This window comes from Xenopus laevis, chromosome 4S, assembly GCF_017654675.1.
Source record: "Xenopus laevis strain J_2021 chromosome 4S, Xenopus_laevis_v10.1, whole genome shotgun sequence".
In the NCBI taxonomy this organism is placed as follows: Eukaryota; Metazoa; Chordata; class Amphibia; order Anura; family Pipidae; genus Xenopus; species Xenopus laevis.
Window position 1 is genome coordinate 10248035 of NC_054378.1, and position 24652 is coordinate 10272686.

The 24652-nt window shown below is 39.7% G+C and overlaps 1 protein-coding gene across 1 annotated transcript in view; it reads right to left on the minus strand.

Moving 5' to 3' along the window:
- Window positions 1–1269: 1269 nt before the first annotated feature.
- The window catches only part of wt1.S (WT1 transcription factor S homeolog), a 31434-nt gene continuing 8051 nt past the window's right edge, over window positions 1270–24652 (minus strand). The window contains 7 exon segments of the mRNA NM_001085588.1: window positions 1270–1401; window positions 2497–2580; window positions 3959–4048; window positions 6373–6520; window positions 8485–8587; window positions 11792–11869; window positions 23612–23714. Of these exon segments, the coding sequence (NP_001079057.1) occupies window positions 1280–1401; window positions 2497–2580; window positions 3959–4048; window positions 6373–6520; window positions 8485–8587; window positions 11792–11869; window positions 23612–23714 (728 nt within the window). The 3' untranslated portion in view covers window positions 1270–1279.

Consider the following 24652-nt stretch of genomic DNA (forward strand, 5'->3'; position numbering starts at 1 on the left):
CCCGGCTCTGCATTTTGTGGTCAGTTGTAACACTCTTTTCGCCCCTCCTTTCAGTTTTTATGTATGAAGCCTCCCAAGGATTGTTGTAGAATAAACATATTTATACATGGTTACCAGGTGGGCTGTCGAATAGCTGTATATATCCTTTGTTAGTGGGCAGTTGTAGAACAGCATGATGTATTCATGACTACTATGTGGTTATCCATGACTTGACTGCTGGGAGGTCTGTAGATCAGCAATATTTATCCACAACCATTAGGGGTATAAAAAAAGGTATTTAACCATGACCAGCAGGAGTGCTGTAGAACAGGCATCTAGGGGAGGTGTAGGACAGTTGTACTTATCCATGGCCACTAGGAGCATTGTAAATGAGCCCTATTTATCCACTGCCACTGGGAGTACTGCAGAACCATAGATATTATCCAAGAGCACAAGGGGTGTTGTAGGAAAAAGGTATTTATGAGCTTTGTTGAATCACTGGAGGATACCACTAAAGGCACAAACACAAGGTGACCACTCATATGCCTGGATGCAAATATGCAAAGACGAAATGTTCTGTTGTACTTCTTCAACCTTCAGTGAAAATAAATGCAGGAAGACCCAAGTAAGGGAATAAAACAAGGAAAAGAGTAAGATATGGGATAAATATCAAAGCCCACTGTAGTAAGAAGACATATTTTATGGGAAGGAATGTCAGTAGTTATGGAATCTATACAACATATATTGGTGAAACTACACAACGGCTCGTCAGGTGAATTCAATGCAAGTCTGGGGGGCTGGTTTCCATGTTCTTGGGCTACACTTCCAAAATAGCCCTGTGTGCCTTTAATTATACACTAAGTTTGCCAAGTAACCCCTAGCAACCAATAAGAGGTTTGATTTTAAACAGGTGACCAGTAGCTACCTGCTGATTGCTTGCTATGGGTTACTGCACCTTAATGCCTTTTATTACATAACTCTTCAAGAGTTGTAGAGTTGATTTGATTGATGCAGAAAAGGAAATATGAACCTTGCATTGCACCATTGAATGCAACTGTTCAAGCATATTCTCAATTAGATCAGCTGAAATGCTAATAACTAGACCAGCGTATGACAAACAGACACTCAACATTCAAGAACATATCCAGGCATTATATTACTGGTTAGCTCCTTAACTATGAGAGATGAACAGAATCCCACTTAGTGGATAATGGCAGAAAATGCCTATTAATATTGGCACGAATGTTTTATATATAATACAGTAGCATTTTTTTCCAGTCCCATTGTCGTTCCCTTTTGTCTAAAGGGCCAGCTGGAGTTTGGTCATGTTCCTCTGGTGCATGTTGTGATGACGAACCAGTTCATCGGACCTGGCAAACTTCTTTTGGCAACTTGGCCATCTGCAGCTAAAGGGCTTCTCGCCTATCGAAGAAGAAAATTTGCCGTTATCAAAGAAGAGCTTTCCATTTTGTGTCTAGTAAGCACATTCTACTCTACCTGAAGAACGTGTACAAGAAATGGTTTTTACCTATGTTGTGTTTTGGTGAAATTTAGACAAATAATTAAATTCCCTGAAAGAAACTGACCTTCCTGATTATCTCATGCGATTATTTTGTGTTCTAATTAGGAACCAAACTTGGTAAATACTGACGTTGTTTCTCAAGTAGGCAGCTTGAAAAGACACATGGCTTGGGCTCTGTTACATTAGGCCTAGGATGCTCAAAGTGAAATGTGAACCAGATTAATGGGGCAGGTGGAGCTAATCTGCTTGCCTTGGCCAAAAAGAGATCATTTGATGTAAAATATTGGAAGATCTTACTTGGTGCCATAAGACTGGTTAATCATTGGCTTGAGTGCTGATCAGCACAATATATGGCACAATGTGCTTCAATCCCCAAAGCCCACCTTCATGCCTATATGCTATAGGGTTTCTCTATATTCTAATCTAGTTTGATGACCAATTAAACACTCTTCTTCTGCAGTTAACAGGTTGTCTTATTTGAGCAGGACAGGAGATAAACTTTGAAATTTGCATTTTCCGTGTGTGTGCCTTTCACTTTTACCCTTCAAACAATTGACTGGTTTCATTGTAGTTATGTCAATATTTTACATTACATCTGCATCAAAAAAAGGCATTCCCATCAGCAGGCTGCAAAAAGGACATAGGACCTCTGGGATTGGATAACTGGATGTAAAGCAATAGATTCAGCTTTGTGTAAAAATGGACCAAAATTATTATGAAAGTGAATTTAAAGCCCTATTTATTTTGCTTTTGGTTCCAAATATAATAATTCTCATTATGCACATCCAGAGAATTGGACTGAGTGGCAATTTTTTATTCCTTTATCCCTTCCATAGCAACCAAACGACAATCATATCAACATTCCCACAATTAAAGATTTCCCTGGACCCGGTGTACGTTAAGACTCCACGCCCAAAGTTCACCACCGGCCCATGCTGAAGATATCAACAATAAAGTAATAAAAATATGAAGAAAAGTATACGCACTTGTTTTACCTGTATGAGTCCTGGTGTGAGTCTTCAGATGGTCAGACCTGGAGAACTTTCGTTGGCAGGTTTTGCATTGGAAAGGTTTGATACCTGCAATGTGATGATGATATTAACACAATAACCATAAATGGTGATGCTCTGTCACATCTATAGTCAAAACCATATGCAGGGGGGAAATCATAAATGAATAAAACAGGGAGCAAAAACCTGATGAATCTTCATATCTGAGACCAGGCCATTAGCAAGAGAAAAGTGAAAAATATCCTACTTCCCAAAATCTCCCTTATGTTTTGCTTTTTAGGTTCTTGGGACATATTGACATATTTTTATTAAGGGGGACATTAACTTTTCTTAAACTTACTATTTTGCACTCCTAAAGTATATATCCCCATCCCCAATTTGAATGATTGTCGGACTTTGCACCCTGCCCTGCACATGGCAAATGACTGCTTAAGTGTAAACAGAGTAGGGATGCACCGAATCCACTATTTTGGATTTGGCCGAACCCCCGAATCCTTTGTGAAAGATTCGGCCAAATACCGAACCAAATCCGAACCCTAATTGACTTCCTTGTTTTGTGATAAAAAGTCACCCAATTTCCCTCCCCAAGCCTAATTTGCATATGCAAATTAGGGTTTGGATTCGGTTTGGCCGGGCAAAAGGATTCGGCCGAATCCGAATCCTGCTGAAAAAGGCTGAATCCTGGCCGAATCCCGAACCGAATCCTGGATTCAGTGTATCCCTAAAACAGAGCAAGCAGGATTCTCAATAGAGGATGCTCTTACATCCTGCGGAAGGACTTGATACCCTTGATAATTTGGTGGAGAATGCAGGGAGCTGTTATCTAGTAACATTGGGCGGAGCAGCACTTTTCTGTAAAGTCCACTTCACCTGCAATGCTTGCCTTTATTGCTACAATAGAATTTAACGTGGCCATACAGGCTACAATTACGATCTTTCCCATGACCATTGACTGTGCGAAAGATCTTTTGTCCACTCTACTAACGTTTAGAGCTGAATCGTCAGATATGCAGGTAAAAACAAATATATTTTTTTAGCTCTAGCTGATGATTCAGCCTTAACTTTACGATGTTCAAAAACTTTCAGTTGTCCAATCGAGGAGATGACCAATATCCCAGGTTGCCTTGTCTCCCACCACACATGCACCAATTATTATACAAAAGATTTTTCGTACAATAATATTGGTGCTTCTATTGGCACCGTAAGTCTAAAAACAGTATCTTGGCCTTCACCTAAAAACTAGGCATAGTTCTTTGCAAACCTAATTTTTATTCTTTGGGTACACTGTTTCAGAAGACCCCCAATCCTTACCATAGCCACCAGTGTAATGTGCTTGCCCTATCCAGTCTTTTCTTTAGTTATAATCAAATAATACAACAGTCCAACCACTGATCTGTGTGTCTTTTCTTCCCAACTTAACCTGATGGATCACAATAAATGTACACACCTGTGTGCCTCCTTTGGTGCCTTTTAAGTTGATCTGAACGAGAAAATCGCCTCTCACAGTCTTTAAAATCACACTGGTACGGTTTTTCCCCTGAGGAGGCAAAGGATAAACAAGAAATCTTTACCATTTTGAAGAACAAACATTAGAAATTGTACATTAACTTTAAAGCTTAATAGCGATGAGGGAAGCAGAAAGGAGAGTTGTAGTAGCAACACAGATGTTTAGCACTGGTGGGCCAACCATAGCAGCAAATTAGCAGTTAACTTTTGCTTGTGGGGCAATATAAATATTGGCAATATACTATAGGATTCTGGATGGAGCTAACGTTGTCCATGTTATTACATGTTACTCCTATAATATGATATGCCGCCAGCAGCGATCCTAGAGGGAGGCGGGCCCTGGCTCGCTCGCACCCCCTGCTCCCCCGGTAGTTCCGCCACTGTATGCCGCCACATGTCTTTTCAGTTTCCAACACATTCGGGTGTAGAAAACAATTCCTGGACCATTTATTTTGCAGACAGTTCCAATGGGGGAAATACGGAACTGTGGCTGTTGGGGTCTCAGCATGAAGTCTGTATAGAGTGAAATTTGGGGATAATGCCTTCTTGCTCTCTTGGATACCACTGAAAGACTAGGAAGATCAATTAAGATTTGATTTCGGATGCTGTCCTATATATTTTTGGAACACCAATGTTTTCTTCTATCTTGTAACCTTGTCATGACCTAAGAGGGGCTTTAAACAGCACATGTCCCTCAAGGGGAAATAAATCAAGTTACAGGGAATCCACTTGATAGCAATGCTTCAGATTACATCTCTCCTGAATATGATCTTCAACTGTAGGGTTCAAGTCTTAGTTAGGATGATCCACGACTTGGTAGGGGCACATAGGTGGAGGTTCATTTTTTTTGTTTGGTAGACTAAAGGCATTATCTATGCAGATTCTTGCTTTGTATCCCAGGACAACATCCAAGTATAATAACCCAGAACCCATGGCAGGATAAATAAAGGCCCAGTTGCATTTCTTATACCCCTATTCACATGGCAGGATAAATGCAGTGCAGTTTAATATAAAATAAATACAGTGCCAATTCCATATATAATGCCCCGGAATACATGGAAGGACAAATACATTGCCAATTCCATATATAATGCCCCCAGAACACATGGAAGGACAAATACAGTGCCAATTCTATATATAATGCCCCAGAATACATGGAAGGATAATTACAGTGCCAATTCTATATATGATGCCCCAGAACACATGGAAGGACAAATACAGTGTCAATTCCATATATAATGCCCCAGAATACATGGAAGGATAATTACAGTGCCAATTCCATATATAATGCCCCAGAATACATGGAAGGATAATTACAGTGCCAATTCTATATATAATGCCCCAGAACACATGGAAGGACAAATACAGTGCCAATTCCATATATAATGCCCCAGAATACATGGAAGGATAATTACAGTGCCAATTCTATATATAATGCCCCAGAATACATGGAAGGATAATTACAGTGCCAATTCTATATATAATGCCCCAGAATACATGGAAGGATAATTATAATGCCAATGCCATATATAATGCCCCCAGAACCCATGGCAGGATAAATAAAGGCCCAGTTGCATTTATAATACCCCTATACACATGGCAAGATAAATGCAGTGCAGTTTAATATAAAATAAATACAGTGTCAATTCCATATATAATGACCCCGGAATACATGGCAGGATAAATACCATGGCAATTCCATATATAATGCTCCCAAAAAACACACGGCAGAATAAATACAGTATAGTGCCAAGTTCATGTGTAATAAAACACATCTTTATGTACAATACCTTCATCCTGTTTCTTGGAAATTGACCATTATTTGTTTTTGGGGGTGGGCTTCCCTTTATTAAAATCTACCCATGTAGGGAAAAAATCTCTGCAAGTTCTGGTCAGAGAATCTATTGCTCTACACCGGAATTCAAGTTTTACCTTTGCGGCCCAGTATGGGTTATAAGATTTTGGATCTTCTTCTAAAACACCAAACAATACAAAATGTTGATTTGAATGAACCCCAAAAGTTGGGTCACCTGTGCCCCCATGATGAATTCCATAGGTCCACAAGTCTAGTCAGTGACAAGAGTATAAAACGAGTGAACTTCATAAAAACTGGGTTCCTTTATAAAGGGCATAGTGAGCATTCAGGCTCATCAAAAGCAGTTTATCCAATTTATAAATGGTCCAGTAATGTTGGGGGTTTAACCCCAAATTAAATAAAAGATGCAGCATGTGCACAAACTCAGTTCTTTTGATTTAAGTAAATTCTGGGACATGTCCAAGACCTGCCTATGATATTTAGCAATAACCCATATAATGTTACGTCCACATAACCAGAAGTGCCTAATTGCGGGGTACCTGTGTGTTTCCTGCTGTGCATCTGCAAATGGGACAATTTGAAGTATCTCTTGTTGCATCCTGGGTAGGCACACATGAACGGCCTCTTTTCATTGGCTTCTGTTGATCTGACTATAGCTGGAGTCACTCCAGGCACGCGCCTCACATCCTAGCGGAAAAAACAATGAATGATAATGAAATTTATAAGAATTGTTGCAGCTGATCCAATTTCTTGTGGTAGAACCAACTACACTTATTGGTATATTAATTATTCCATATTAGAGGAGCTCACATGGCAGCTTCAGCTCACTGAAATAAACACAAAGACGCTAACATGTTTTATTGTCACGCCTGTCGAAAGTCACTAGAATGTTAAAGGGAAACTTTTGAAATCTAAAATATATATATTTTTTTACAGTTATTTGATCTATTGCTCAGCATCACCTTTCAGCCACAAATAAAAATCCTTTATTCGGATGCAAGCAGCTGTTAATTACTCTTGTTAGTGATACTGTGCGGAAAGCAATGAGTCTTTTGTACAATAAATGACCTTTGCTGCTGCGTCAGCCGGGGGAAAATCGGCTTTAGGAGTCACCAGGGATTATATACATTTGTAAACTCCTCCACGCTCAGCAAATTCACAATGATTCTATCCTGTTATAGCACAGTGGGGTGTATACGGCTCATCAGCACCCACAATAACACACAATCATTCCATGCCAGGAACTAGGTATGAATCACAACTGATTTATGTTTGTAGCTATATATATATATATATATATATATATATATATATATATATATATATATATATATATATATATATATATATATATATATATATCCGATGTGTACCCCTTGGTAGTTAAATGTTCACCCGATTTGTTCACCCGAAGTTCCGGGGCTTTATCATTCAGATTCTCAATTAAGCGCAAGTTGCATCAGCAGCAATATGGGTGCTCCTGAGCATGTTTGTATGCAATTAAACTGGAGCAAGTTGAAGCACCTATTGGTGCAACATGCAAAAAGGACCCCTGAACAGGCCTACTAGGGGTAAGCAGAAGAGACACCTGCCTAGGGGGGCACTGGACATGTACCTGTTAAAGTGACTATTGCCAACCCCTAGTCCCTGTTTCGCTTCCCTCTGTCGCGCTCCCTTTCCTCCACTCTGTCGCTCATGCGCGGTTAGGGCTGCCACTGGGGTCGGAAAACAGGCAGAGGGCGGGGCAGATGATGTTGGAGGCGGGGCAGGACTGGTGATGTTGGGGGCGGTACTGGTGATGTCAGGGACGGGACTGATGATGTGGCGGTCAATCATTATTTTCAATGTCCTGTCTTGATTTTCTTAATTTGGAAATCTGGACAGAAAGTAGTAATGGGCAGGGTTGGACTGGGGGCTCGGGGCCTACCGGGACTGCTGTCCAGGGCTCCCCTCTGGCCTCCCCGCCCCCCTACTGTGATTTGTCGAATGCGCGAACGGCACAGAATTTTCTTAATGTAAAATCTGAATATCGGGAGAGGGGGTCTGGCCTGGCAGGGGCCCATGAGGGTCGGGCCCACCGGGTTTTTCCCGGAGGCCCGCCGGGCCAGTCCGACCCTGGTGATGGGTGAATTCGTCCCGTTTCGCTTTGCCAAAAAATTAGACCTTGCTCAAGGCAGATGTAAAGCAAAGGGTTCCTTTACACTAGAGTCTGTATTGTGTCCTGTTCTGCAATGCAGGCAGTGTTAAACTGGGCTGGTCGGATACAGGGAAAAAACACTGTGGGCCCTGGCCTTCATGTGCCCCACCGACCCAGACCCACTCTTAGGTTTGCCACTTGCTGGCTTTGAACAAGACAGGACTCTCCTAGATTGACAAATTGCAGATCGCCCTGCCCCATGACACCATTGACTTCCACATGACATCACCACTCCATCCGTGATGTCACTGCCCGCCCCCCTGCCCTACTTAGCCCTTATATCTCAGTGAAGAAGGCCTCAGCAGAGGCAAGTAGTATGGCAGATCTCTTCAATATGTAAAAATGCAAATATGCAAAGAACAAATGTACGCAGAATAATTTGTCTTCCTACAAAACAAATATTTATTACAGATAAGCAGTGTAACCCTATTCTCATTTATAAGACTGTACTTACTTGGATTCCTCTAAAGACCCCGTGCGTGTGAATCCTGTACTGACCCCCGCAGTTGTACAGCATCGGGGAGCTGTGACTGTCGTTTTCATAACTCGTCCCGTGACTGCAAATAAGACAGACATGAAACCCATCAGAGAGCCATTTTTATCCCATGATACCGGTACTGTACTTATTTCTCAGGAGTCAGGTGACCTGCCGCCCTCGATAACACTTAACACGGCTCTGGTGGGCTGGTAATGTAATCTCACCCCAGGTAGTTATTCCACTGTACGGCCCTCCAGCTGTTTTTGAGCTACAACTTTCAGTAACTGTTTTTTGCAAAACACATTGGAGTCTATGGACTTTTTTTTTTTTTTTGCGGCAAAACCTGGTCGCTCATCAGTGACTGGGAGTTGTGGTCCAGCAACATATGAATATGCCATGATGCTCACAGCCCGTTGTTTTTTATAAGGTTTCAGGGTATAAGATGACACCCCAGCTGAGTTGAATCTGCTGCTGGCTGAGGGTCCTCTCTTCCCCCTGACCCATACCTCCCAACTGTCCCGTTTTTTTCGGGACAGTCCTGATTTTGACAGCTCAACCCGCAGTCCCGGATTGTTACTGAAATGTCCCGACTTTCTCTTTGATCTCCTGCACTGAACAGCCAGAAAAAGATACAAAGTTTCTAGCTTAATTGGCTTTTGGCAGAGAGCCCAGAATACTTGGCAGGTGCACTTGGATACTTTTGTAACAATTTAAGTAGGGACGCACAGAATCCACTACTTGGGTTTTCAGTTAAATCCCAGAATCCTTCATGAAAGATTCGGCCGAATACCGAACCGAATCACAATCCTAATTTGCATATGCAAATTGGGGATGAGAAAAAGTGGAAAAATACATTTTTTACTTCCTTGTTTTGCGACAAAAATTCCTGTGATTACCCTTCCCGCCCCTAATTTGCATTTGCAAATTTGGGTTCGGATTCAGTTCGGCCAGGCAAAGGATTCACCAAACCGGACCAAATCCTGGATTCGGTGCATCCCTAAATTTAAGATAAGCAAAGAAACAATTGTAATGGTTTAGATAAGCAGGTCTCTTGGGGAAACTGTAACTTGCAGCTTAAAGGGCAATTCACCTTTATTTGCAAAACTGTAATAACGTAAAACATTGCCCTAAAACGCCCAAAAATGTGTTCAAACTAGGGATGCACCGAATCCAGGATTCAGTTCAGGATTCTGCCTTTTTTTTAGCATGATTTGGATTCGGTCGAATCCTTCTGCCGGCCAAACCGAATCTGAATCCTAATTTGCATATTTGCAAATTAGGGGCTGGAAATCGCGTGACTTTTTGTCACAAAACAAGGAAGTTAAAAATGTTTTCCCCTTCCCACCTCTAATTTGCCTTTGCAAATTTGGATACGGATTTGGTTTGGTATTCGGCCGAATCTTTCGTGAGGTATTCGGGGGTTCGGCCGAATCCAAAATAGTGGATTTGGTGCATCCCAAGTTTAAACTTATCATAACCTGCCAAATTTTGTAAAAGGGACATGGTAATAAGGGAGTGTGGCCCTAAAATGGGCGTTGTTTCCTCCCAATATTTTCAAAATATTGGAAGATATGCTGACCCAATGTCCCCATAATGGAAGTAGAAGATTGGCAACAACCCGTATATTATACACAGCTAAATCCTTTGGACGCTATACAGAGAGAGAAGCCTATCATATCAGACATGTACTGGGCTGTGCATTGTAACTCTCGGCTTAGGAAGACATAAATAATTTGGCTCTGGGTCTTAAAGATGAGGCTATGTCTACAGATTCTGCCTCTTTGGCCTAAAAAGTACAGGAAGAATAAAAAAAAAACAGCTCCATAGATCATCCATTGCCTTTCATTACTCCTAAAGCATGCGAGGGTCAAGCGCTTCTCTTTATTGACCGCCTGTGAACCCAGGGAGGCAGAACATAAGGTTTCTCCCTATTCTAACATTGCTATTGTGTCCTATAACTTCGGCAGCTCCCCATATCCTTACGTTCAGACGTTGGACCGAGCTCAAGGCCTATTTGTTTCCGCCACATTAATCCCCAGTGTAAGAAAATAAATAAGCCCTCTCCATAAATGTGTAAGGGAGGCTGATGGAACTCACTTAAAAAAACTAATTTTCAAACTTCCAAGGAAAAAGATTACATAGGTATAGGATCCCTTATCCGGAAACCCGATATCCAGAAAGCTCCGAATTACGGAATGGCTGTCTCCCATAGACCCCATTTTATCCAAATAATGCAAATTTTTAAAAATGATTTCCTTTTTCTGTGTAATAATAAAACAGTAGCTTGTACTTGATCCCAATTAAGATATAATTAACCCTTATTGGAAGCAAAACCAGCCTAATGTTTTAATGAATTTCTAGTAGACATAAGGCATGAAGACCCAAATTACGGAAAGATCCACTATCTGGAAAACCCCAGGTCCCATTCTGGATAACAGGTCCCATACCTGTATTATAGTTATATTTTCATGCATTGGAAAAAGGAAAGGGGATTTTAATGCTGAGCAGCGTTTGCCCAGTATATTAACTAGGGATGTGCCGAATCCAGGATTCACTTTGGGATTCAGCCTTTTTCAGCAGGATTTGGCCGAATCCTTGTACCTGGCCGAACCGAATCTGAATCCTAATTTGCATATGCAAATTAGGGGTGTTAAGGGAAATCACATAACTTTTTGTCACAAAACAAGGAAGTAAAAATGTTTTTTTTTTTTTACACTTTTCCCTTCCCATACCTAATTTGCGTACGCAAATTAGGATTCGGTTCAGTATTCGGCCGAAGCTTTTATGAAGGATTCAGGGATTCGGCCGAATCCCAAATAGTGGATTTGCTGCAACTTCCTAGCAATAGTGATGGCCAAATTTCTCCCATTTCCCCAAAAAAATTTTAATTTCCAGCGAAATTCGCAAAAAAATTGTGAAAAGCTAATTTTGACGCCCACGTCAATTTTGACACCTGCATTAAAGTCAATGGGCATCTGAATAGTGTTGACAACGGTTTTAACGCAATCTTTTCCGACGCGCGTCCAAAATCTTTTGACACCTATCGAATTTATTTGCCCATCACTACCTAGCAACCAATCAGCAATTGTTAATTAATTTACTGCAGGAAGAATAATAGCAGCACAATTCTGATTGGTTTCTGGGGCAAATTTGCCAAATGGTCAATTTCATGATTTATATTTCAGTGCAGTTATCCATGAACCCCAGTAGATTTTGCCTTTAGATGGATATGAAACAACACTTAAGCGCGAAAGACGTGAAATATCGAAATTTCATAACTGACCTTTTAAGTGAAGATCCCAAATTCATCTGATTCCATGTCATACAATCCAGTTGGGAGGTCATTGGGTAGAGATTATCGCTGCGGGGAATGTTTAGAACTGGTTATTGTGATGTACAATTACAGTAATACAGGGGTAGGCTAGTAATTCTTATTAGCAATACAGTAAAGGTATGGGATCCGTTATCTGGAAACCTGTTACCAGAAAGTTCAGAATTACGGAAAGGCTGACTCCGTTTTAATCAAATAATCCAAATGTTTTAAAATGATTTCCTTTTTCTGTGTAATAATAAAACAGTCGCTTGTACTTGATCCCAACTAAGATATAATTAATTCTTATTGGAAGCAAAACCAGCCTATTGGGTTTATTTAATGTTTATATGATTTTCTAGTAGACTTAAGGCATGAAGATCCAAGTATATTGACAAACAGCTATAGAATATTATTCCAGTGTAGGACTAGCTTGTATCACCCCAGTACAATTCCCTGTGAGCTGCTATTGTGCTGTACCCCACATGTACTTATTATAGGAGCAGGTTGTCTCTTGCCCCACCCCCGTGCTGGGCCGTACCAATGCTCTGAGCAATTCCACAAATTCTTGCTGTTACATTCATGTAATCAATTCCTTCAGGACCAAAATTCTTTTTTTTTTATTTGAAATACCATCCCAGGTCGCTTGCAGCAGGAGTTTCTCCGCAAATTTCATTAAGTTGACACATCGTTTTTAACTTGCTGTGTTTTCCTTTAATTCCTTTTCTCCATTAATCTCCATGTATCACAGGGCCATTGTTTTCTTTGGTAGAAACCATTACCCGTTTTGTTATAAAACAGGGACTGACAAGTTACCAGTGAATTTCATTAACCTCATAGGGTCTGAGGGGCATCAGGTTATAAGCGATATTTAAAAAAAAAAAAAAAAAGCAGCGTAATGAGCATTAAAGCGATATTTTTAAAAAAAAATCAGTTAATAGTGCTGCTCCAGCAGAATTCTGCACTGAAATCCATTTCTCAAAAGAGCAAAAAGATTTTTTTATATTTAATTTTGAAATCTGAAATGGGGCTAGACATAGACAGTTTCCCAGCTGCCCCAAGTCATAAACTTCAGTCACTCTTTACTGCTGTACTGCAAGTTGGGAGCGAAATCACCCCCTCCCTTCCCCCATCAGCAGCCAAACAACAGAACAATGGGAAGGTAACCAGATAGCAGCTCCCTAACACAAGATAACAGCTGCCTGGTAGATCTAAGAACAGCACTCAATAGTAAAATCCAGGTCCGACTGAGACATTCAGTAGGAGAAACAACAGCCTGCCAGAAAGCAGTTCCATTCTAAAGTGCTGGCTCTTTCTGAAATCACATGACCAGGCAAAATGACCTGAGATGCACCTACACACCAATATTATAACTAAAAAATACACTTGCTTGTTCAGGAATTAAATTTTATATTGTAGAGTGAATTATTTGCAGTGTAAACTGTGTAATAAAAATAACATCATAGAAATCACGACAGAATCCCTTTAAAGTTCAGCTCCTTATTTATTCCCATCTGAATAAACAGGCTGAAACCTCTGCACAATCCAATTTACTTTAGCTGCATTCTTTTGGGGGCTTTATTTATTCTTACAGTCAGCTGGAAACACTGGCAAAGGTGAAGCTGAAATTCTCATGTCAGTTTATGCTTCTGCCCATTTTTAATTATTTGTCTTCTTCATCTACTTCTGCATCAGGGGTTGTTCACCTTTAAAATGAACTTTTAGTATGATGTAGAGAGTGATATTCTGAGACAATTTGCAGTTTCATTTTTTATTATTTGTGGTTTCTGAGTTATTTAGCTTTTTATTCAGCGGCTCTCAAGTTTGCAATTTCCGGATAGCAGATCTTTCTGTAATTTGGATCTTCATACCTTTAGTCTACTAGAAAATCATATAAATATTAAATAAAGCCAATAGGCTGGCTCTGCTTCCAATAAGGATTAATTATATCTTAGTTGGGATCAAGTACAAACTACTGTTTTATTATTACAGAAATAAAAGCAAATACATTTTAAAAAATTGAATTATTTGATTATAATGGTGTCTATGGGAGACAACCTTTCCCTAATTGGGAACTTTCTGGATACCTTACCTGTACATACCTTGTTGGAAAATATCAGGATATTAGGAGTAACCTTGGAGTTCCATGACTTGTATAAAAGCACTGATAATATCCTTATATTTTACAATAGGGGGTACTTTATTCACTATATATCCTATATAATGAGTCTCTGCAAGCTGTTCCCTCACTTCCGACAATAATAACGTGTTCCCACCAGTGAAGGTTGTACACACTCTGCTGTTCCTTTTGTTTTGGGTTTGTTGGCACTTTCCACGTGACACCCGGAGCTGCCAGAAGCAGGAACACCATCAGCCTGATGAAGTTACAATCTGACAAAAAGTTATCTCTAAACAAGGACAGTTAAATAGCCAGCAGACATATACATGTTTGTTTGGATCAGCAGTTTCACATTCTCATTTGTGCCCGGAATTTTTTTATTAGCCTTTTTCCCTAAAATTTGTTGTATTTTCATAACTCAAAGGGAGCATTTCCTCCAGCCACAAGAACCGGGTCTAGAAGCTTAAATGTGCCTCTCTAGTATGGGTACTGTGTTTTCATAGCTTCAGTTCAGGATGGGACACCAAACCATTATCTTGTGCCAGAGCCACTCAAACAGTGGAAAGTGCACTGGTCTGGGGCTTCTTCCATTGAGCACCATGGAGTGATTGGTTTCCTTCTTCTTTCTTCAAATTTCCCGGGGCAGACGTATGCGCAGTAGAACGAAACAACCAGCTTCTTCGTTAAAGTTCGGCTTTTCACGCTACTTGCCATGCGCACCTAGGGTTGCCACCCAGCCGGTATTTTACCGACCTAGCCAGTAAAACACCTGCCAGGGCCGGGGCCGGTATTACAAATTTACCGACAATATAGCTGCCGGTAATTTATAATACCCTTAACAAAAGCCCTTGCCCTCCGGTGGAAACTTACCTTTTGTCATCTGGCCCTCATGCGTTGTGGCCCCGCCTCTTTTGCATCATGACCCCCCTGCGGCTCTGCACCTTTTTGCGCTGTGGCCCGCCCCTTTAGTCCCCGCCCCCACCACTGGCCTGAATTTTTTTTAAAAAAAGATGGCAACCCTATGCGCACCTGAACAAAGAAACGAGAAGCCAGAAGATGGTCGCTCCGTGGTGCTCACTGGAAGAACTTCCGGACCGTGCAGTTTTCTGCTGAGCAGAAACACCACCCGAGGGTGTTAAGTAAGTATATACAATCACTTGGGTGTGCATAACTTTTGGTACCCCCAAGAAAAGAGAGCCTTTCCTTCTTTAAATCAACTCCTACACAGTCCCTAGCTTTCTCTGCTGATGTATTGACCCCAGTGCAGGGGAAGGGTCTTCTGGTTGAGCACCCTACACCCTCAGAAGTGTTGAAAAAATTTTTAGGGTTGATTGAACTCTACACTCTATCACTCTATCATGCATTATCTCGAGCTTCTGTAAAGGAGTTTTTATGGGGTTGCAGTTGCAATCTTGTAGCACCAGAAATAATGGTTCACAGAGCATACCATAGTTCGTTGCAACTACATGACATGATATAGCAACCAGGGCCATTGTCTCCCACCATCAAGGGTATAGCCAACCCAAATATACAGTATATGGAAGTACAAAGGCTGAGCTTCAGCAGGAATGACCCTCGCTGATACAGACAATAAATATACAAATTCTCCTGTGCTAAATATCTGTATAGAGGCCATTTAATGTACATGTAAGAAATACATTAGTGAACTGTCCTGCTAGGTATTAATGTTCAGCAAGAAACCAAGCCCAGAACATAGAAGTAAGAGTCATCAGACATATATCTTCACCTTAATAAACAGAAATAACCTAAGTGGGAGGTTCCCAGACAGTAAGAAATTTGAGGAGCTTTTACTGAACATTTCAAGGGACTGAACTCTGTCAAAAATCACACAGTAAATCAGCTTGGATGTCTGAGAGGTCCCTGATGGCTCATAGAGCCTGTAAATTAAGAGCCTTCTGGATTCCAATGGTTTGACCCTTTACTAACACAGCAAGTGAGGGATGCTTCATGACGGGACACTGTGTGCTTTTAGATCTAAAACCAAACAATTGTGACTGGTCTCTTTTACAAGGAAACAGTTTCAATAGTGTTTTAATTATTTAGCCCTTCTTCTTCTTCTTTATTGTAATTCCTACAGAAGGTTTCCATCTTCTCATCCTCTGTCCCTTTTGCTGCTTTCTGTTCTGGGTTTTGATTGTCATTTCGTTTAGTCCCTCTACTTTCTCTGTTACCTTGTGTCCTCTTTCCCCCATTTTTTAAGGAATTATGGGGGGGGGAGGGGAGCGGTATGGTCGAAAGAGGTCATATATTACCAATATTGGCAAACTAAGTCAATAATGATATATCCAACAATTGATCTATATTGCAATGTAATATAATCAATGTATATTTTTATACAAGGACATTTTCTGGACTACTGGACATAAAGAAGTAAAGGGCCCTGGGCTAATACTTTCTCTGCCCTGTCCAAGAAAATTCCGCACTGGGGTTACTACATTTTGCCCCTATCTCAATACAACTTAGAATATTTGGACCAGGCCAAGGATCTACTCTCAGAGAAATACATCTTATCCTGAGCATTGCAGAACATGGTTTAAGAAGGATAAGAACCTTCCAAGATTCTATACAGTGAGATACACAAATCTTAAGTGATAAAAAAGTGATACAGGCCACAGAGAACCCCAAGTTGGTGGTGTCCATATTTTGCAAAGTAGGGTGTTATTTCCTATAAGCTTCAGAGAATCAACTCACTAAGCACTTTTTACACAGAATTATAGAGCTTTTGGGGTCGCAAGGAGGCAACTCACTTGACGTCATTGTGCTGCATCTGGTTTCAGTAAGTCATGTGACAGACATGACATCACTAAGCACTATTTACAAAGATAGGATATCATGGCTCTGGTGTATTATAAGGATACACTTGCATATGGGGCATATTTATATAAAAGGTGAGCAAACAAGTTAAAGTAAAATTCTTCACGGGAAGCGACAGGTATGGGAAACCCGTTATCCAGAAGGCTCCGAATTACCTAAAGGCCGTCATAGACTCTATTATAATCAAATCATCCAGATTTTATAAAATAATTTCCTTTTTCTCTGTAATAATAAAAACGTAGCTTGTACTTGATCCCAACTAAGATATAATTAATCCTTATTGGAAGCAAAACCAGCCTATTGGGTTCATTTAATGTTTACATGATTTTCTAGTAGACTTAAAGGGATACTGTCATGGGTAAAAAAGTTTTTTTCAAAATGAATCAGTTAATAGTGCTGCTCCAGCAGAATTCTGCACTGAAATCCATTTCTCAAAAGAGAAAACAGATTTTTTTATATTCAATTTTGAAATCTGACATGGGGCCAGACATTTTGTCAATTTCCCAGCTGCCCCAAGTCATGTGACTTGTGCTCTGATAAACTTCAATCACTCTTTACTGCTGTACTGCAAGTTGGAGTGATATCACCCCCTACCTTTACCCCCCCAGCAGCCAAACAAAAGAACAATGGGAAGGTAACGAGATAGCAGCTCCCTAACACAAGATAACAGCTGCCTGGTAGATCTAAGAACAACACTCAATAGTAAAAATCCATGTCTCACTGAGACACATTCAGTTACATTGAGAAGGAAAAACAGCAGCCTGCCAGAAAGCATTTCTCTCCTAAAGTGCAGGCACAAGTCACATGACCAGGGGCAGCTGGGAAATTGACAAAATGTCTAGCCCCATGTCAGATTTCAAAATTGAATATAAAAAAATCTGTTTGCTCTTTTGAGAAATGGATTTCAGTGCAGAATTCTGCTGGAGCAGCACTATTAACTGATTCATTTTGAAAAAAAAATTTCCCATGACAGTATCCCTTTAAGGTATGAAGATCCAAATTATGTAAAGATCTGTTTTGGATAACAGGTTCCATACCTGTACTATACAGCACATGCACCTGCCTGAACTATTAGGTTCCAGATATGGTACAGAAGAAAATGGCAATTATCCTTATCTGGAAAACCTCAGCATTCTGGATAACAGGTCCCAAACCTGTACAAGTGAACAGAGTTGAAGAACTATGCGGTCCCCCTTTGCCAAATATTGAACTAAATTGTCTAAACGACACCTTTTTTTAAAAAGAGTTTTTTATGTTCAAAACTCAACTTTTTCTTCGCTATGTCCCATTACAGAACTTGGCTAATTTATTGTATAAATCAGTGTAGTAAGATAAGGCCTGGAAATGGTTAGAAAGCTATTGGCAGAGAAGGAGAGAAAATGTTGTTCTCTGTTTATGGAATATTCCAAAATGAGAACAACCAATGGAGGACCAGAGAGAGAAGAAGAGACAGCATTTTTGCAAACTGTACATAGGGATCACATTTTATCAAGTTTTTTGTCCTATTGTATTTACCAGCCATTTTTATTCTAGCTCATTCCATGAGTTTATTCAATAGATATCAAAGCTCTGCAAGTAGATTTCTCTTTTACCGCTAGTTCTACTATACAAAGTAGGGATTGATGAGTTTTGGAGTTGTATGAAAGGGAAAAAAGGACTTTTAGCATAAAGGAACTTTAAAGGAACCGAGTCGTAGATCATCCAGAGTTTGTTTTGGCCTAAAGAGAAAAGATGATGGTGCCTGACCCTGCAGTGGTTACGGCTTTAATCTACACTGAGATTCCCCCATTCAGCAGCGTGACTCATATTACATACTGGATAACCTTTTCATTGCCAAATAGGACACTATAACTGATTTACTGACTGTCAGCTGAAGGGGAGATGATAACAAGTACACTGTTTCATTGCAGTAAAGGAAGCAGGACTTGCACTGCATTGCATATATATATATATATATTTTCAAAGTATAACAACTTTTATTTATCGCATAACAATCTGACATTTCGGTCCCCTCTGGGGACCTTTCTCAAGGATCCTCAAGCATCCTTGAGAAAGGTCCCCAGGAGGGACCGAAACGTCGGATTGTAATGCAATAAATAAAAGTTGTTATACTTTGAAAATGAGAGTGCGGATCCTTTATCACCTATATCACAAATATTGATCAAGCACATCCAATCAACTACTGTCAGAGGTGCGGGCACTCCAAGAAATAATTATATATATATATATATATATAAATACTCAACATTAACAAGCACTTGTATAATCCAACATACAAGTTACAAACAAATACTAGTCAATACAGAAAGTAAAGACTACCCTGATCAACAGAGCTTACAATCTACATGATAGTGATGCTCTGCCCTAAAAAGAGTGAATTCTTATGCACATGAGCCAATAACAGCTGGAGACTTGGTTCTTCCAGACCTGTGTATTGGGTCCAATATGACTGATATCTGACCAGAAATTGGACAGACATCAACCTGTCAGGTTTGATTTTCCCATTGGGGTGAGAAGAGCATTGGCTCATTGATTTGCTTCTCATCTGACGGCCTACATTTACCTTCTTTATCAACCGACCGTTGGACCAAGGGACAAATAATAGGATCAGCTTGATTTCGCCCAGCTCAAGGGGGCCACAAACAGCGGATCTCCAGGTGTATGGCCAGTTTATGTTTTGTGCTTAAGCTGGCCATACTGGGAGAATTATGGGAAATATGGCATTTGTATAAATTCTCCAGTAGTTACTATATCTCCATAAACCTCCATGAATCCCACCCAAACCACCCTGAGTTGGTGTATCTTATCCACTGTGCCACTCCCCTTTTTAAAATTTACAGGAAAAAAATTCTAATTCATTTAATTTTCAAATATATCTAATCTAAACCACAAACTGTGATACAATAATATAACAATAAATGACTCTATTATCTATTACTCTATTACTATTATCCTCTTATGTACAACAGACTGTGTAGGACTAACAAGTCACATTCATTTTAACACAGGTACAGGATCCATTATCCAGAAACGCTTTATCCAAAAAGCTCCAAATCATGGGAAGGCGTCTCACATAGACTCTATTTTATCCAAATAATTCATTTTTATAATGATGCAGTTGTTTGGGACTTTGGGGCAGATTCACTAAATGTATATATTTTCTTATATTTAAGGTGGAAAATACCCTAAACATAAGGACCTAAAGTGGGAAACATCAACCTATTTTGAGACTGCTTTTATCAGTCCCTTTTTTTCCAGTGCCGGTAACGTATGACTTGATAATCCCTGGAATTTAAAATACAGGTACGGGATTCGTTATTCAGAAACCAGTTATCCAAAATTACAGACTATAGACTCTATTCTATCCAAATAATGCAAATTTTTAAAAACAATTTATTTTTCACTATAGTAATAAAACAGTATGTTATACTTGATCCCAACTCAGATATAATTAATCCTTATTGGAAGCAAAACCAGCCTATTGGGTTTATTTAATGTTTAAATGTTTTTCAAGTAGATTTAAGGTATGAAGATCCAAATTACAGAAAGATTAATTATCTGGAAAACCCTAAATCCCCAAGCATTCTGGATAACAGGTCCCATGCCTGTACTGCTGGAGTTTTCCCATTAGCAACTTAAGCTGGTCATGGAAGACCCAATGGTTGGTCATTGTCCCATGTATGGGGCCCAGAATTTTACTCCATAAATCTGAAAGAAAACCCCATTGGGCAAGGACTGTATTTAGAAACAGATGAAGTTCTCTCCTGACCAGTCTACGAGAAGGTCCCTGTGTTTGGTCCAGTCGTTGGCCCATGGGTCATACAATTCATATGAGCTGGATTTGACCCACTGCTAGCGATGGGCGAATAAATTCGGCAGGTGCATTTTCGCTCTGAATTTCCACGTTTCGCCGCCGGCAAATAAATTTGCGAGACTCCTGCAAAAAAAAATTTGGACGCGATTCCAAAAAGTCTCTCGCATCAACACCGTTGTGCGTCAACACTATTCGAACGCCCATTGACTTGAAAATTTACGTGAAGGGCAAAATTGATACCAATTGACGCGGGCGTCAAAAAATTCAAATTTCGCAAAACGGGAGTAATTCGCCCATCACTACCCACTGAGAGCGGATTTGTCTGTGAATGGATTTCCATTTAAAACCACATAAGAACTCTTTCCCCTATATCTAATATAAGGCACTAAGTTTGCCCAGGAGCAGTAACCCAGGGTAACCAATAAGATGCTTGCATTTATACAGGTACTTAGCAAATTCTATCTGCTGATTGGCTGCTATGGGTTATTGCCCCTGGGCAAAACTTTGTGCCTTTTATTACATTACCCCATTTGTGTCTTGCCGTGTATCATACAGGCGATAATATTTTTCAACACGAATTTTTGAAAAAAAAAACTTAAAAATATCCGGCATAAAAACTGTTTAACAGTTTATATGTTCATTCTGGTGTGAGTGTAAGCTCAGAGGGTGCACTTGAGTTTCTATCCCATGCCTGGGCAGACTTTTCTAAATATTTTGCTTACATTTAAAATTCTTGCATAACTGAAAGTAGTGCAGGGAATTTAAACTTTTTGCTCCATTTGTGCCGCTGGAGCTGTAAAATGGATTATCATCCAACAGGAAGACTGACCGACCCCCTCCACAATTTAACTCTTTCCCTTGACGTCAGCCATGTTTTATAGAGCGAGGTTAAGGAAATTACTTAATTTCAGTGTAGAATACATTAATAATTGTTTTTTTATATTTTATTTTAAGTAATTCTTTAAGGGGGCTTGTATATGAGTTATGGCTTCCCTTTGCTATAAGTGGAGCTCTTTGTACCAGTCACCAGACAGGCCTTATCAGGCTGATAGAGGAGCACAGCCAAGTTCACTGATATCTGCAACCGCTCACTGCACTAAATGTTAGCGAGGAACAAATACAATATTTTCTGAGCAGGGTCTGAAATGAGATCTGTTTTATCTGATTATTTTTTTATATTTTTATATAAAATATTATATAAAAATGAATGGTAAATTATTAAGCATCAGTGTGTTTGTATTACACATGATTATTATGTCTGTCTCACTATGGACGTACACCCTCCAGTCTGGGGTGACTACTTATTGCCCCTTGGCTTCAACAGAACAACCGACCAAACCATTCGTTCAGGTGGGGAGATCTTATAGGGGTGGTTCACCTTTAGGTTAAATTTTATTATGTTATAGAATGGCCAGTTCTAAGCAACTTTTCAATCGGTCTAAATTGTTTATTTATTTTTTTATCGTTTTTAAATTATTTGCTTCTTCTGACTCTTTCCAGCTTTCAAATGGGGGTCACTGACCCCTTCTAAAAGACAAATGCTCTGTAAGGCTACAAATGTATTGTTATTGCTACTTCCTATGCTCATCTTTCTATTCAGTCCTCTCCTATTCATATTCCAGTCTCTTATTCAAATCAATACATGGTTGCTTAGGGAATTTGGATCCTAGAAACCAGACGGATGAAACTGCAAACTGGAGAGCTGCTGAATAAAAAGCTAAATAACTCAAAAACCACAAATAATAAAAAATGAAAACCAACTGCAAATTGTCTCAGAATATCCCTCTCTACGTTATACTAAAAGCTAATTTAAAGATGAACAACCCCTTAAAATGAGCGGCTAAATTCTTTCTCTGCAAATATGTCCGTAAATTAATATATACGATGGGTGTATTATTTCCAGGCAACAACAATTGGCAAACAATCTTTTCATTTCTGAGCGTTTTTGTAGAAGAAAATCACAATATTATCACAAAAAGTAGGTGAACCACTTCTTTAGGGCAGAGACACACGTGGAGATTCAAGGAGATTAGTCGCCTCTTCTTCGTGCGACTAATCTCCCCGAACTGTCTTCCTGCCAGAGGGTTGCGTTTGGAAAGGAAAAAAAACACCCTCTGTTGCATTAAAAAATGCCCTTAAACCCAATATATTCGTGCTCAACATGCGTTTAAAAAACAATGAAAAAACACCCGTGTGTAAAAGCCCTAAGAAATAAGGGCACTCATCTGAAAAGTAATTAAAATTTGCTGCAGACACAAATCTAATACATTTGCCCTGAACTTTCTTTTTTTTTTTTCTTGCAGTTTTGGATTTTTTTCACCTTTTAATCCTGTCTCGCACCATTAGGACAACTACCTGTTATCCAGAATGCTCAGGACCTGGGTTTTTCTGGATAATGGATCTTTCCATAATTTGGATTTTTATCCCTTAAGTCTACTAGAAAATCATGTAAACAGTACTTAAACCCAATAGTCTGGTTTCGTTCCAATAAGGATTAATTATATCTTAGTTGGGATCAAGTACAAGGTACTGTTTTTTTAATAGAAATATTTTTATGTGATTTTACTTTAAACCATACAAATCAAATTGATACAGAACATATGCAGCTTAGGAAAAATACTGCAAAACAGTTGTTGTTTTTTATCACAGAAAAAAAGGAAAGAATTATTAAAAAAATTTTGATTATTTGGATAAAATGTAGTCCATGGGAGACGGCCTTTCTGGATAACGGATCTCATACCTGTACTTATAGATGATTATTTTGTTGGTCTGTGTGGTTGTGTGTAGACTGTAGTGCAGATTTTGTATCATGGATGATAGTTAGGCTATGAGAGTTTTATCCGAATGGCTTATTTATCTGTCCACTAAGGCAAATCTACTTGAGAACTTACCAGGGATTTGTATTGATGCAAATACAATAATGTTTTGATTGTACAACTGGGATCTACAAAGGTAGTTCCCTACACACAAAATTCCTTTGCAACATAAAAGTAGCTTTACATTGGTTGTGGATATCATTTCTTACCTGTTATAAGGAGTTCTCAGGAGAAGCGCTTGGCTCCCGGTACAAGTGTCAGTAGGGGTGTGACAGCCGTACACTGGAGGGGGGACAGAATACTGCTGCTCTCCTGTAGGAACATCACATCACATTAACTCTGCAGCTTACTCATCTCTTGCATCAATTTCCCCTTCTGTCTAAGAGATTTCACAGACCCTACAGACTGGGACCAGGCCCTTAACAAGTGATTTATGGTCTGTGTAATTGTAGACTTGAACTTGCAAATGGGATTTCAGAGATGCTCATATTTAATCAACATAATATCATTCTTTGCATTGCTCTATATGAGACCCGTCGGAACATCACAACTATCTCCATAAACATCTCTGGTTGCTGAGTTTATGTTCTAGGAAGGAAAATCTCTGTGAGACACAGGAAAGCCAAGCACAGCCATTAATTATACGGAGAGGTTCCCTTCACTCCTGCTTCTTTGTAAGGGATACAAATAAGGGGGATTTGGGACATCTAAGGAGAGGACTTCAAAGGGTATTATCAGAATTTATAGGAAAGGAAGGCAAGGAAAGAAAAGGGAAGGCTGGGTTGGAAGGAGAAAAATGAATGGGGCAAAGAAGGTGGAGGTTAAATGGAGGGGAAGAAAATAAGGGAATTACTGGTAGAGAGGGAGGAAGCAGAAAAGAAAGAAAGATGGAGCAATGGAGACAGCAAAGAAGGAGACTTCATACATCCAATGAGAAGAATAATATAAGAAGGGAGGATGGAAGGAGGAAATATAAATGGAGCAAAGAAGGTGAAGGCTAGTAGTTAAAAGTGAATGAGAAGAAGGAAAAAGAAGGGAGGGATGGAAGGGGGGAACATAAAGGGATGAGGTTGGAGGTTTAATAGGAAGGAAGGAAGGAAGGAAGGAAGGAAGGAAGGAAGGAAGGAAGGAAGGAAGGAAGGAAGGAAGGAAGGAAGGAAGGAAGGAAGGAAGGAAGGAAGGATCTAAGAGAACATTTTAAATGATAATATTAATTATGACAAAGGATGGAAAAAGGAAGGAGTGATAGA